At 41.7% G+C, this 14,275-nt stretch overlaps 1 protein-coding gene across 13 annotated transcripts in view; it reads left to right on the top strand.

Moving 5' to 3' along the window:
- TEAD1 (TEA domain transcription factor 1) overlaps positions 1–13,858 on the top strand; it is a 274,193-nt gene extending 260,335 nt beyond the window's left edge. For all 13 annotated transcript variants that reach the window (XM_070803661.1, XM_070803659.1, XM_070803660.1 and 10 more), the window contains one exon: positions 5,824–13,858. In XM_070803661.1, coding sequence (XP_070659762.1) covers positions 5,824–5,937 — 114 coding nt within the window. In that variant the 3' untranslated portion in view covers positions 5,938–13,858. The remainder of the gene's footprint in view (positions 1–5,823) is intronic.
- Positions 13,859–14,275: the final 417 nt, after the last annotated feature.

The raw sequence follows: 14,275 nt of genomic DNA, 5'->3' as shown, positions 1-14,275 counted from the left end.
CTTTCCTGTTTTGTCAGACTCAGCCATGAAGCTGCCAGGGAAGAGGGGCCTGGGTGGGTCTGGGTCCCAGGTGGTCAGTCAGCAGCTGAATTCATGCATCCGTAAGGCAAACTTGGTTTGGCTCAGGTTTGTGAAAGAGAAGGGCTCTCATCTGGCTGGGCTTTCTATGCTTGGCAGAACTGGAATTTGGGGAAGGCAGATAGGGGTAATGAAACTAGATTCTCAATTCTGGTTGCAGATTAGAGAAACCTGAAGAATGTCTTAAAAATCCTGATAGCAGGACTACACCCTAGATCAGTAAACTTAGGAGCTCTGAGGATAGGACACTGGCACATATTTTTCTAAAGTTCCCCAGGTTATCCCAGCAGCAGCTAAACTGAAGTCTCAGCTGCCCCATAGTATACAAACCATAAATGAGGCAAAAGCTGAGTCAGCAGGTTTGTACTTAAGGCATACCTACACTCATTTCAGGAAGGGTTTACAAGGCCTTATTATAAGTAGCATATATTAATATAGCAAAATGTAAACTCTCTTACCAGGAGAAATATTAACTAGAATATAATGGCATAACCAGGAGCAGGAGAGGGGGAGAATATTTATGGGCTGAAAAGTATGGTCAAAACTTAACAGGCAGCTAAAGAGCAAGGAAAAACCAGTAGTGCTCAAGGTCCATGGTGGGAAAATTGTCCAGTTCCCTTGGGCAATGCTCTGTGTGTGTGTGTTTTTTTCTTCCCCAAATATTTAACTTTAAAACAATTTCTCGTGGAGACTTCATTTGGTGACTTAGGAAGGTTAATAAGTACAATGTTCTTCTCAAAATACACCCATAAAATATGTAGTAATGGATTTCATAAGGCTCGTTTTTCAAAAAATAACATTCCTTGGTTAAACCAAAGGCAAAATGCCAAAACAAAATTCAGTGGAAGCAATTTTGCTAAAAGGGGCAGCAGGACAGTATTGTAGTAAAATATTCAGCCCTCTGAAGGCCTGCTTTGTTATTCTTTGTTACCAGACTTTAGAATTAGAATACTTGAAGAGCAGGAATTTTGTACCTGGACTTTGGATCCAGTGGGACATTGTTTTCAATCAGCGTGTATGTTAGTCACTCAGTTGTGTCCAGCTCTTTATGATTCCATCGACCACAGCCTGCCAGGCTCCTCTGTCCATGAAATTCTCCAGGCCAGAACACTGAAGTGGGTAGCCATTCCCTTCTCCAGGGCATTTTCCCGATCCAGGGATCAAACCCAGGTCTCATGCATTGCACACAGATTGTTTCCCATCTGAGCCACCAGGGAAGCCCTGTAATGTACTGGTAAAAAAGAAAGAAAATAATAGGCTGTCCCCTAGTTTCTCCCAAAACCCTGATTTATGGTTTTTGCCCATTTTTTATGATGTAAATATACCTTCCCTGGGCACTTTGAAGCTACAGTGGTCATCTAGCTCGTGAAATTCCTCAATATATAACAATTACATTCAAAGCTAGTAGGAACCAGTTCCTGTATACCACTGTAAAAATAAATACATAAATAAAAATTAAGAGTGTTAAAACCTTCTGTGTATTGGATTCATCCAGGACACTTTTAAAAATTCAGGGGACTTCCCTGGTGATCCATTGTCTAAGGCTCCAGGCTCCCAATGCAGGGGGCCGAGGTTCAATCCCTGGTCAGGGAACTAGATCCCACATGCTGCAGCTAAGACCCCAGTGCAGCCAAATAAGTAAATGTTCTTTAAAAAATTCTGAAGGATGGAACCGAGCAACAGGGTTTTGTTTATTTTTACTGCTCCCCAGGTAGTTCTGGCGTGCAGCCAGGCTGAGACGCATTGCTCTAAGGGATTGGTGAGTGAGCCACAGGGGGCCTCAGTTCACAGACACGTGATTATGGGCAGACATAGGCAGACAGATGGTTTTGTATATTGTTTTCATTTATTCCAAGGAGAGAATCTCAGTGGATTCTCCTGTGTCCATGTCCCTCTGAAACGTGGAAGCTAGTCATCTGGGAGAAAGTTTAAAAAATATATCCTTCACTAACTCTTCATTATTATCCTTTGCTTTAATGATCTTTGGTGAAAATTGAGCAGTTCAAGGTTTAGGATGCTGGCAGGTACTTGGCTGTAGATGCTTTTTGTTGCTACTTAAGGACATACGAATCACCTTAGTGCTCAGATGAGCAGAAGGTGAGTGTGGCATCCTTATGTGGAGGTTAAATAACCTCAGAAGTTAAGCAAAACTCTCTGAATGGATGGCTACCCTCCCTCTCCTGGAAGGAGTCTTAGATGTTTCTTACAAATCAGTGAAACTATTTCAGCACATTAAGGAATACATCCTCAGTCCCTAAAACCCGACCTCAAATACAACCAAAGAATATATGACCTGGGACAGTTGTGAGTATCTATTACCCACGGAACCCATTAACTATTATATTGGTAATGCCTCTTTGAAAACACGGCTTCCATTCAAATAACTTACCAGGTAAAATTAATTTTAAAACATATCAACTACATAAATCCCTTTGTTATAAAGAATTAGTAGCTCTTAATAAATATGTGCTAGGAATGATATTTTTCTGTAGAAAAATGACATTAAGCCAACACTCCTGGGTAATGAAGTCATCTCACTGATAACCAGCAGAGATGGTGCTTTTCAGTGATTCCTTGGAGAGGATGGGGTTACGGACAGGGCCAGGGTGACAGCTGCTGGGCATAGTTGACGTGTTTTACTAGATCATTGAATACAGAACCTGTATGTCACCAGGACCAGTTCCAGGCACTTACTGGCCTGTAGGGTAGTCTCTGGTTTCATCAGGATGACTCTGGAATTGAGGTGACCCTGTAGGTTCAGGGCCCTAATAATGGCAGTCAGGCCAAGGAAGACATTAACTGAATTGTGGGCCAAGGATTCCAGTCATCTTTCAAGGTCGTACTTTGACATACAGCTTGCTAGAAACATTTTTTTCTTTCCTCCTTCATCTCAAGCAAGAAGCATAAATAGGATATAGGATATATTCTTTCACAGAAAGTTTTTAAGAAGGTCAGCTAGATCACAGAGGTTCCAGGCACAATGCTGAATCTTCTGTAGGTTATGAAATTCTCACTGCGGAACTGTGAGGTCATTTGTATTCCCATTTTATGGATAGAGGAATGTTAAGCCTCCCTGAGGTCAAAGAGCCAGTGATAGACATAAATTAAGATTTGAATTGATAGAAAAGATACTTTCCAGGGTATGTCGTGGTCATGGAATGAGAAGACTTGGGTTTAGGACCCAGTTCTACCTATGACCTTGGTTAAGTGACTTAAAATCTCCAGACCTCATTTTTCCTCCATTTACAAAGTGCTCAAGTCTGCCCTCTCCACTTCATTGGTTACTGAGAGTGTTTTCATTTGTTCAGCTAAACTGTGGTGAGGTTTGCTAGCTGCTGCAATGCAGCGCAAATAAAACACAGGAAACGTGAGCCTGATGAGGGAACGAGGCAGATAAATAGATGATGACCTTGCAAGGCCATCAGGGCTGTGGTACACTTGTGAAAAAGAGTAATTGAACTGCCTGAGCAGGCACCTGTAGTTTGAGTGAGGTAGGGAATCCTCAGGGATGTTAAAAGATGATGTTTAAGTTGCCTTGATGGCTAAGCAGATGCATTTTTCAGCTTTACCAAGAAAAGGGTCATTCGACGGGTGCATACTGACGTGTCAGGCGCAGAGCTGCGGCATACTGGACAGTCGGGGCAGGCACCGTGGGGTCTGGTGAGAGAGGTGGGCGTTTGTCAAGCACAGGGAGTCACCAGATGCATGACTCAGCTGTGGCAGATGGTTGATAAAGGTCGGTGCATGGTGCCAAGAGGTGTGTAATGAGAGGTCAGGGAGGGCTTCTCTGAGCAACAAACAACGGAAAGGTGTCTGCCAGGTGGCTAAATAGGCAGAGAGGGGAGAGAATACTGCGTGTAGGAGGAAATGCAGCACTGGGAGGACTGGAAACAGCAGTGTGCCTGGCATAGGGAGAAAGAGGAGGGCTGCAAGCAGGGTGCTGGGCAGGTAGGACCAGCCGGACTGGGCCCTGTCTCTCTCATGCTCATCCTTGTAGGATGAGAACAGGCTTTCTCTTCATCCTGAATTTCAAAAGAGTCCATTCAGGTTTTAAGCAGGAGGGTGGTGGTGTCAGATTTCTCTCTCTTTCAAGGTCACAGTGGCTGCTGTGTGCAGATGGAACTGGTGCCCAGCAAGGGTGACTCCTGGTAGGGGAGTCCAGATCAGGTTTGCTGGTACCTTGGGTTGTGGCAGTGGGGAAGAAAAGATAGATTAAGAACTCTTGAGGAGGTAAAAGCAGCAGAACATGACATTTGTTTGGATGTGGGGATGAGGGAGAGAGATTTCAGTCATGAAAGACTTGCACACTTGGAGTATTTGATCTGTAAGGGAAGTGGCAGGGAGTGAGACTAGAAAAGCAGGTGGATGTTAGTATTGGAAAAACTTTATTACCCAGAAAAAAATAGATGATTCATCATTGTATGCATTCATTTATTTAGAGCAGCATGGCATAACAGGTAAGAAAAAGGTCTTCAGAGTCAGAAGATGTGGGTTTTTTGTTGACATTGAAAGTGAAAGTGAAGGTCACTCAGTTGTGTCTCACCCTTGCTATCCCATGGACTATACAGTCCGTGGAATTCTCCAGGCCAGAATACTGGAGTGGGTAGCCTTTCCCTTCTCCAGGGGATCTTCCCAACCCAGAGATCAAACTCAGGTCTCATATTGCAGGCGGATTCTTTACCAGCTGAGCTACAGGGGAAGCTCAAGAATACTGGAGTGGGTAGCCTATCCCTTCTCCAGCGGATCTTCCCGACCCAGGAATCGAACTGGAGTCTTCTGTATTGCAGGCAGATTCTTTACCAGCTGAGCTAGGAGGGAAGCACCTCGTTGACTTTAGTACAACCTTAAACAAATTAACCCCAAGCATCCTCCATTGTCAAACGGGAATGAAATGATACCTGCTGCTGGAGTTGGAATATTACATGAGATTCTTCCTGCAGAGTGTTCAATACTGAGGAGATGCATAGCTAACAGTCAACAGATGGTGGCTGTTATTCTGTGAATTTCCATCCATTCAGCAAATACAGTAGACCCTTGAACTGCATAGGTTTGAACTGCATGACTGTTCTTTTACTCAGCACTTGCTTCACTGAGTCCAGGCACTACATGTTAAAGTAGTGGTGAGTTAAGTCACTCACAGAGCTATGTCTCCCATTGACTATTGTGCAACAAAATTTAGTAAAGTTCAGGGATAAGATAGGAAACAGTTCCCAGGATAAATGACTGTCCTATGGGACAGAATTATAGAAAATTCTCTATGTTGTTAAAAAAAAAAGTCACAGCCTTCCCCGCTCAAAAAAAACTCACACTAATTCTTGTGGTGTCTTCTTAGGCTCAGATTATGAATGAGACCGCATCTTTAAGGTCTTTCTTACATATGGTAACTAAACTTAGATAGGATTTAAGTTGGACCCTTAGTATCCTGAGTTTGTGCAGGAGGGGGCAGAGTGAGGCTGAATAGATCTCTAATTAGCCGACTTTTTGAACTTTAGACTCTGTATCCGTCTCCGAGTAAACCATTTCATCATGGTACAGGTGGAATATTTTTATTCATGTGGTGTTTGATACAGATATATATGTGTGTGTGTATATATATAAAACTTGTAAAAATTTTATTGAAGTGTAGGGGATTTATAATGTGTTAATTTCTGCTATACAGCAAAGTGATTCAGTTATACATACATACATATATACATGTACTTTCTTTTTCACAATCTTTTCCATTTACACTTTTTTTTTTAACAGGTGGTAACAAACAGGGATACACAAGAAACTCTCCTGTGCATGGCCTGTGTATTTGAAGTTTCAAATAGTGAACATGGAGCACAGCATCATATTTACAGGCTTGTAAAGGACTAAGCGTGGTTATTTATATATATAGATATCTGTATATACACACACACGTATGTGCACACACACACACACTCTCTCCATGATCGAACGACTGACTGTAAACCTCACCATGCAGGGGTGCTGCCCTGGCCCTGAGGTCACCCCGATTTTTCTAAATCCTGTTTGAAGTCATTTTTTCATGTGTTCATACTCATTGTAGCTGTGAAGTTCTGGTACAGTTGTAAAAAGAGAAATTGAGTTGTTTCTGTGTGTTATTCAGATCCACAGCCCACGATTCCTCGGAAAGGTGAACCTTAAGAACCCAAGTCTCTGTCTGCAGAGACCTGTTTCTCATTGTGGTAGGAAAAAAAATTGAGACAGAGCATTTGCCATTGGACATTTACAGCGTTTATACAAATGTATTTAGTGTGTTTTTTTTTTCCAACATAAAATTCTTGTTTTAAGATACAAGTAAAATTAATCTTTAAATATAAATGTAAATTAGTACACAAAACTAAGAATCTTTAGACTTATCTTTGTAACTAATTAGGGTGGAAGTTATGAAAGAATGTAATTCACTAAATTATTTTTTAAATGAAACTCTTCTTTCCTTTTGAAACCAAATGTTAAAATATAGCCTTAAGAAATACTTGGTAGAAATATCCTAATGAGACAAATTTGTACTTTTTTCCTCAAGGTTAAAACTAATCTCCTAATCCATTAAACTCTTGAAACAGGTATTACAGAGAAAGAAAACTTCACCCCTTATCCTTAACATATATAGTATATTTAAAAAATATAAAATTGTATTGTACTAATGTGATGATTATTTAATGAAAAAAAAAGATGGCTCTTTTTGCAATAAGTAGATAAATACTGAAAATCTAAGCTTACAATGTTTATAGTCTTGTGTGTGCAGTTATATTTTATATGGACAACCAAATTTTTTTATTAAGATGAGTAAATATTTGAACCACTGAAATTTAATAACAAAAATTCAAAATTGGCATGAATACTGCACTGTGAGCTGCAAATTATGGAAAACCCTGTGGCTGGGAGAAATTTCATCAAACCAAACTTGCAAAGGCTCATCAGTTTTAGGATTTCTGCTCCCCAGAACATCACAAGCATACTCACCAGCCTGTGGATAAGTTATTTCTGGTGATCCAATATGCATATTAACCTGTTGTAACTATGTGTGTGTGTGTGTGTTTGTGTGTACATACACACATATACATATATAGTTATTCAACACTTATTTATTGAACATCTGTTCAGTGTCACTCAGTTTGCTAGGTGCTGATATATGTATTTCTCAATCTGTGTCCGTAGATCTTGGTGTATTCTCTAAGGACACCCATTTTCTTGACATCTCTCAATAAGTCACAATACTTAGTTGACTGAGGCTGAAGAGGCTCGGCTATCTATCTCTGCCCTTTCCAAACAGGTTCATTTGGGAGGTTTCCTTCCCGAGAGAGATTCAACTTTCCAACCCAGGTATTCCAAAGCATTGTCCAGGCAGAGATGGTTTGGTGTGGTCACATGTCTTGTTACTTCCATACATTGGGAAGGGGACAGGGCATACTCCCCACTTTCCTGGAGGAAATTGACTTGTTGATAATCGTCAGGAATGTTAACACTACAGAACATGAAATGTCTTGCAAGTTTTAAAGCATGTCAAGACTTTTACATCAAGCCAGAAAAATAAAAAAAGACTTTGTACTGTCACATTCAAGTAACCTACACACCCTCTTCCCTTTCCCCTCAACCAACTGTGACCCTGCTTATGTATTGGCTAGTATCTGAGGTCAGGAGCATGAGGGTGTGGCTGGCTTGTGGAAACAGAATGCTGAACCAAGCCTGACCGCACCCAAACCCATGACCCTGGTCCCTGGGAAGACCAGAGGAAAAAGTGCAGAACTTTCCCCTTTTGGAATGCACATCCCTTACGTAAGCCAGCAGGATGGTGTGCATCTTCCCTCCATAAACAGACTACAGTTTGTTCCCTGATTCTGAGGGGACCTTTGAAGAGTTGACCCAGCGGCCCACCCTTCCATCTGGTCTTCGGCCCAAGTATTAAGCTTCTCCCTTGGTCATCATACTTATGACTTCTCTTGGTCACCCCTCTTCCAGGTGCTTCTTTTGCTCCCATCTCCTGCATCTTACTGAAAATTACCCCCAGTCTTCTCAGGACCTAGGGGTGCAAGTGATCTTATGTGGCTAAAAGCCAGGCCATCCCAGAACTTCAGGGGGAGAGGTATTTGGTTCACGTTCTCTCCCAGGAATGGAAGTCTTCCGTGCTGCCAGGAGGGCTCTTAGGATTTACTTTTTTCAAAGCACAAATAGACTGAGACCCTGAAACACCAGCTAGAGACTAGTTCTGTTAACTAAAGAGTAGGTCATACCCTGGCCTCACAGAGTCAGGCTGGGCCCTCTGATACTTGTCCTCTTCCTCCAAATGCCTTTGTAGTTGAGTTTGGGGTCTCCACGGATGACCTTGAGGGTTACTTTTTGCTCTTAAAACAAGTTTGCTTCTTGTCTTGTTCTAAAGGTTTCTTCAGGGCAGGTAGTTTTCCTGTCTTAACCACTGGTCCATTTCTCTGTCTCTTCTAAATTAGACCCTGGAATTAGATTTGTGTGACAACATCTAATCCAAGTCTGATTTTTGGTCTTTGACCATTCATGGCAGAGTCTTATTCATTCGTCAAGCTTTCTGAACCGTAAAGAAGCCTTTCCAAAACTCTGTCCTCACGGCTGTCTTCTGGGTGCTCCATCTCCTGGTTGACCCTCCACTACCAGGATTGATTCAGGGACATCTTGTGCTTTCACTGGAGAGTTTGGAGGCCACTTTCCACAGCCTGAGTGGGGAGAAACTAAAGAACTGATCTTTGGTCTCTTGGCATTCATTTCCCATCTTAGCAAGAGACCTAAGTAAAGTCGAGGTTTTTTCAAAACATGTCCTAGAATCCCAGAATGTCTAAGCTACCCTAGACCAGGGTTTCTCAACCCTTTCTAGACCCTGTTGACATTTGGACCAGATACTTCTTTGTGGTGCAGGGCTGTCCTGTGCCTTGTAGGAGGTTTCGCAGCATCCCTGGCCTCTGCCCACTAGACACACTCTTTCCCCACTTGTCACAATCCCAAGTGTCTCCAGACAGTGCCAAATGTCCCATGGGCCACAGAATTGCCCCTGCTTGAAAAGCACTGCCCTACATCCAAAGGTCACAAATGCCATATTTGACATCTTCTTTTTCCTTCCATTTTATCCTGAGAAAGCTTCTCTCCTGGGAGCCTTGTTTCAGGCCATCAAGAGACAGGTAGGAATATTACTCAAATGACATTTTGTCCATGTTTCTTCCTGTTTCAGAGCTTCTACTTCACAACAGAGTCTCTCAGCTACAAGTATTCTTTCCTTCCTCCCTGGGGAAATTGGGGACAACTGGTTACCAACATCCCTATGATCAACTCATACTGCTTAAAGAGCATTTCTAATTTGCTCTTGATTCCTTATTTCATCTGGTTAGAAAATGCCACCTATTTTCATTATTTCTCATAAGGTTATTGTTCTCATAATCAGACCTTTGATCATTTTAGTGAATTTCTTCTGGCCTTCTACTTTTAGCGTTAGACTCAATGTTTTTTGTAGAATTTATAGAGACTTCTGGAACACTTCATCTTTAAGGATGGAGGAGAGAAGGATTCATTTTGTAAGAGGACTACTAGAGTTTTTCTTTACTAAGCTATGGGAGAGCACAGTCTACAGGCATACCTCGGAGGCAGCACAGGCTTGGTTCCAGAGAACCACGAAAAAGCAAATATCACAGTGAAACAAGTCACACCATGCATGTGAAAGTTAGGTTTACACTATATTGTAGTCTATTAAATGTGCAATAGTATTATGGCTAAAAAAAATCAGTGCACATACTTTAATTAACATATTGCTGGAAAATGCCAAAACAATTACAATAGTAACTTAAAGATCACAGATCACCACATTAAAAATATGAAAATAAGGAAAAAGTTAGAATATTGTGAAAATTATCAAAACAGGACACAGAGACACAAAGTGAGCAAATGCTGTTGGAAAAATGATGCCAGTAGACTCATTTGATACAAACCCTCAATTTGTAAAAACTGCAATATTTGTGAAACGTGAGAAAACGAGGTATGCCTGTGACCTCCTCCAGTTTGTAAATGAGAGAGTTGAGACCCGGAGGAGACATGACTTGCCCAGAGTCACGTGCTGGTCAGTGACAGCTGACTAGGAAGGCTTTAGTTGCCACTAGATCCTTGGCCTTTTGGTGGGGGTTGTTCCTCTTTGGTGCTCAGTGAGGAAGAGAGGGAGAGGAAGACCCTTCTTCTGCCAGAGCAAGAGCATCCCCCAGGGTTGATGCTGCTTCTTCCTTGAGGGTCCTATTGGGGAGGCACCCACCAGCAGACAGGAAAGCTGATGAGCCTTTTCCTTACCCCGAGGACAGTTCACCTGCCACAGGCTCTGAATCAAATTTTTCTTCACAAAACATCCCAGCAGCAAAGTCCCACTCTCAGACCAGCCAAAAAAAAAAAAAACCAGCCCCCATGCCCAGAACTTGATGTTACAGACCCAAGTCTTCTCTTTAGGTCTCAACACTCTAGCGGCTTTTGCAGTTTGTTTTTGTACAAACATAAATTATTTAAATCACACAAGATGACAGTCAACTTTTCAAACCAGGTACCGATCACTTGTATGATTTTTGTGTATGCTCTGGTACACTACGCCTGTGCTAACGAAGGCTAGAACCCATTTTGTGTGTTGGTGTTCACACCTGTGACATTAAGAGGATACGTCTGCATTGCTTCTTTCCTTCTGTTGATGTTTCTGTGGCGAAACCCTGCACATGTCATTTCTGAAAAGCCTTAAATCTTCGCGATGTTGCATGTAGGGTTTGCAGTGCAGAAGGCTGCCTCGGAACTGTGAGCCCTTTTGTAAGCTGGAAGCATTTCTCTTACTATTGTTACTTTTGTAGGAAGTTTTCAATTCAGAGCTGCCAAAGCGTTCAGTAAGCAGTGCCTTAGTGATACTTAGTCGTGCCGCCAGCCTTTTCTCACACCGGTTCTCTATGTCCCTTTACTAATCGGCTCAGTATTTAAAACAGAACAAGCAAGCGTTGTTTTCCATTTTGTTTTTCGTAAGCCCATTTTTCTCCATATCTATAGAAAACTGACTTCTTGGTCTGAAATCCGAAATGAACAGAAGTCAGTTCATTGACCACACCGTCCAATGTCTATACCAAAATGGAAGGTCTTGCAACTTCATAGTTTACTATGAAAAGCAAATTGTATACTTTAAATGTTGCCTTTTAAATCCACGACCAAAAACTTAGCTATTTGTGAACCTTCTGCACTCTAGCATGAAAGTGCCTTTGGTTTGAGATTCCAGCTTAGAAAAGTGCTGCCATAATCATGATAATTTGTAGAGAGACCAAAAATATTCTGAGATCACCGTAATGCCTTTGGTTTACCGGGATGAATAACCAACGACAGGCCTCTGTTCACAAGAGCACGACATGGACCCCGCCTGCTGTGCATCATACGCCGTAGGGGACCCCCCCCACCACTCCCAGCCCTGGAGCCCACGGCAGCAGGAGGATCCCCAGAAACTGGTATGTTTGTGTGCCATGACCCAGTACGCCATCTCTACCCATCACCCAGCCCTGCGTCCGCCCGAGGGGACTTGCACACAACCCGCAGGCTGTCAGCCAGTGGACAGATGTGACCTTCTCCGTACGCTTGTGCTCAGTCTGTAGAGCCTGCCTTTCCACTCAGATGCCAGCGCGCACTTCTCCGGTTTACGCAGTGATACCGTTTTGAAAGTTGGAAGCCTCAAACTGAGATGACAGTGCAGAACAAAAAATGGTTTAGGGTCATCACAATTGACGTGTTCTTCTTAGGGCGAAAATGTTGACTCTGAGTGTTGTCTGAATGTGCTATGAGAAACTCCCAAAGAGTACCACTCACAATTCGGAATTTTCAAAGAATGTTCCAGCCCTCTAAAGGGCAACTCTTTTAGAGTCCCTGTTGGCTTTTATCAAAACTTTGCGTAAATTGGGAAAACTGATAGAGGGGAGGAAGAGGAGTGAAAAGGACGAGAAGGCAAAAACACCAGCCAAATAAAAGCCAGGACAAAAAAAAAAGATTGTTCTTTACCAATATAGACTTTACAATGACATTAGAATCGTTGAAAGTTAGCCTCTGAATGTGTATAATCCATCTGTTTCTACCTGGTGTCTTTAAGAATACCCTCTTTGGGCTCTCTGAAACTTCAGGAGTGATTTCTATCCACACCAAGTTGTGAGTGCTCATAGAAGTTTATACAATGAAAAAAAAAAAGTCAAATGAAAAGGAAAATTGCTCAACATAAGTTATAGTTCGCTGCTTGAATTCAGCCCCTCCCTGTCATGTCAAGACTACACCACAACTTGGAAGAAATTAATCAAATATTTGTTTTCCTGTTTCCCTCTTCAACTGTTCCTGTGCTTTCTTTGGCAATAGTTTTCTCTCATTAACTCATTGCTTATATTGTTAAGAATGAAGGTTTGTGTTTAAAATGTATTGCATTGCAAAGGATAGTTTCACTGAAGTCATGCACCATTAAATAAGATGAAATATTTGTATTTATTGTCCTACTTCCTAAGATGTTAACTTGTTTTATTCTCTGTGAATTTGCATTGAGTCTGTCATATGCCCCACTCCATCATTTTAATATTTGAAATGGCATTCATTTTCCCTCTCTGTTCATCATTAAGTGGGGTCAGATTCCAAAAGATTCCACCTCTCTCAGGCTGGCTCTCTTTCGTCTGACTTCCATTGTGAAAATTTCTCATTCCCCTTTTTCTTAAGAGAGGCTGACAGAATCTAGGTATAAATCAATTGGAAACCAGTCTCTGGTTTTCTCTCTCCCTCCCTCCCTTTCTTTCTTCTTTCTCTTTTCCTTTTTGCCTCAGTCCTTTTCTGTGATTAGTTTCACTGTGTAAATTAGATATGAACTGCACTTCTTAAAAAAAAATCTCCCTGTTACCTCCTTGAAAGAGTCCCTTCCGTAGGCCTTTCTCAGTAGGCTCATGACTGCAGATAAGGAAGAAAAAAACAAGTAAAAACAAAAACTACGTGCCTAAAAATGACAAAAAAAAAGTTTTGTAACATTTAAAAAAGAAACCTGAATAGCCTTTAATTCTTATGAATATGCTTACATTTTATGTAAATTGGTTTTTGCCACGTGTGTTTGTTCACATTCTCAGTGACTTAATGGGATTCTCACAGTCTGTGTCTTCGTGTCACGTGTATAAAATGGGCTTGTGATGTAAGCGTTTCATCTGCTCAGTGGTTCCTTCAATATTGTACTGCTGTTGGGAGCGGGCTGAGGAGTCTGCCTTTGGGCAGTAAGCTTCCTCTTGGAGAGATTGGAGAGATGGGGGGTGGGGGGTGCAAATTCTCACATATGTTTTCTTAACCTATTTGCAGAAGCTTTCAAAAGGCATTTGGTTAAACCTCTTGGCAGTACAGTATTCTTGTATTTGTTAATGTCTGTGTTTAGGTACTGGTACCTTTTTGTTTAAAAATGTTCTAAGTGTTGGCTTTAAAGTGAATTTATCTTTAGTATGATAGTTATATGAAAATTATAGGGTTTGTGTGCAGAGAATTTTTTTATAAAGTGCTTTGTAAAAAAAAAAAAAAATGTATTCTAGCTTTCGCGGTACATATGTGTGATAACTGTAATATCCATGACAGTTAAGTGCAATTATTTCATCACTCTAAAAATGCTATTTTTGTGTCAGTTCCTGCAGGTGTTTTCATGTCTTTGCAAAGTGACACATTTTGATGCCTTCTTGATAAAGTGGTAGACATTTTGTAGCTTTATAGAAACTTTGTATTCATACGGTATCAATGAAAAATAAAGAAAATGAAAGTGTGGGTCACCTTTTTTATCTGCAGAAATGTATGTTGTTGAAAATGAAAAGGTGTTTTGTGTGTTATGTGTGAATTTATGAAGGACAGAGTGCTGCTGCTGCTGCTAAGTCGCTTCAGTCGTGTCCGACTCTGTGCAAACCCATAGACGGCGGCCCACCAGGCTCCCCCGTCCCTGGGATTCTCCAGGCAAGAACACTGGAGTGGCTTGCCATTTCCTTCTCCAATGCATGAAAGGGAAAAGTGAAAGTGAAGTCGCTCAGTTGTGCCCGACTCTTCTCGACCCCATGGTCTGCAGCCTACCAGGCTCCTCCATCCATGGGATTTTCCAGGCAAGAGTACTGGAGTGGGGTGCCATTGCCTTCTCCGAAGGACAGAGTAAAGGAGGTTAAAGTAGTGATCTTTTAATGGTGTCCACTCA

This window comes from Bos indicus, chromosome 15 (genome assembly GCF_029378745.1).
Source record: "Bos indicus isolate NIAB-ARS_2022 breed Sahiwal x Tharparkar chromosome 15, NIAB-ARS_B.indTharparkar_mat_pri_1.0, whole genome shotgun sequence".
Taxonomy (NCBI): Eukaryota; Metazoa; Chordata; class Mammalia; order Artiodactyla; family Bovidae; genus Bos; species Bos indicus.
The sequence above is the reverse complement of the archived record's forward strand: the minus strand, read 5'-3'. Positions and strand labels throughout refer to the sequence as shown.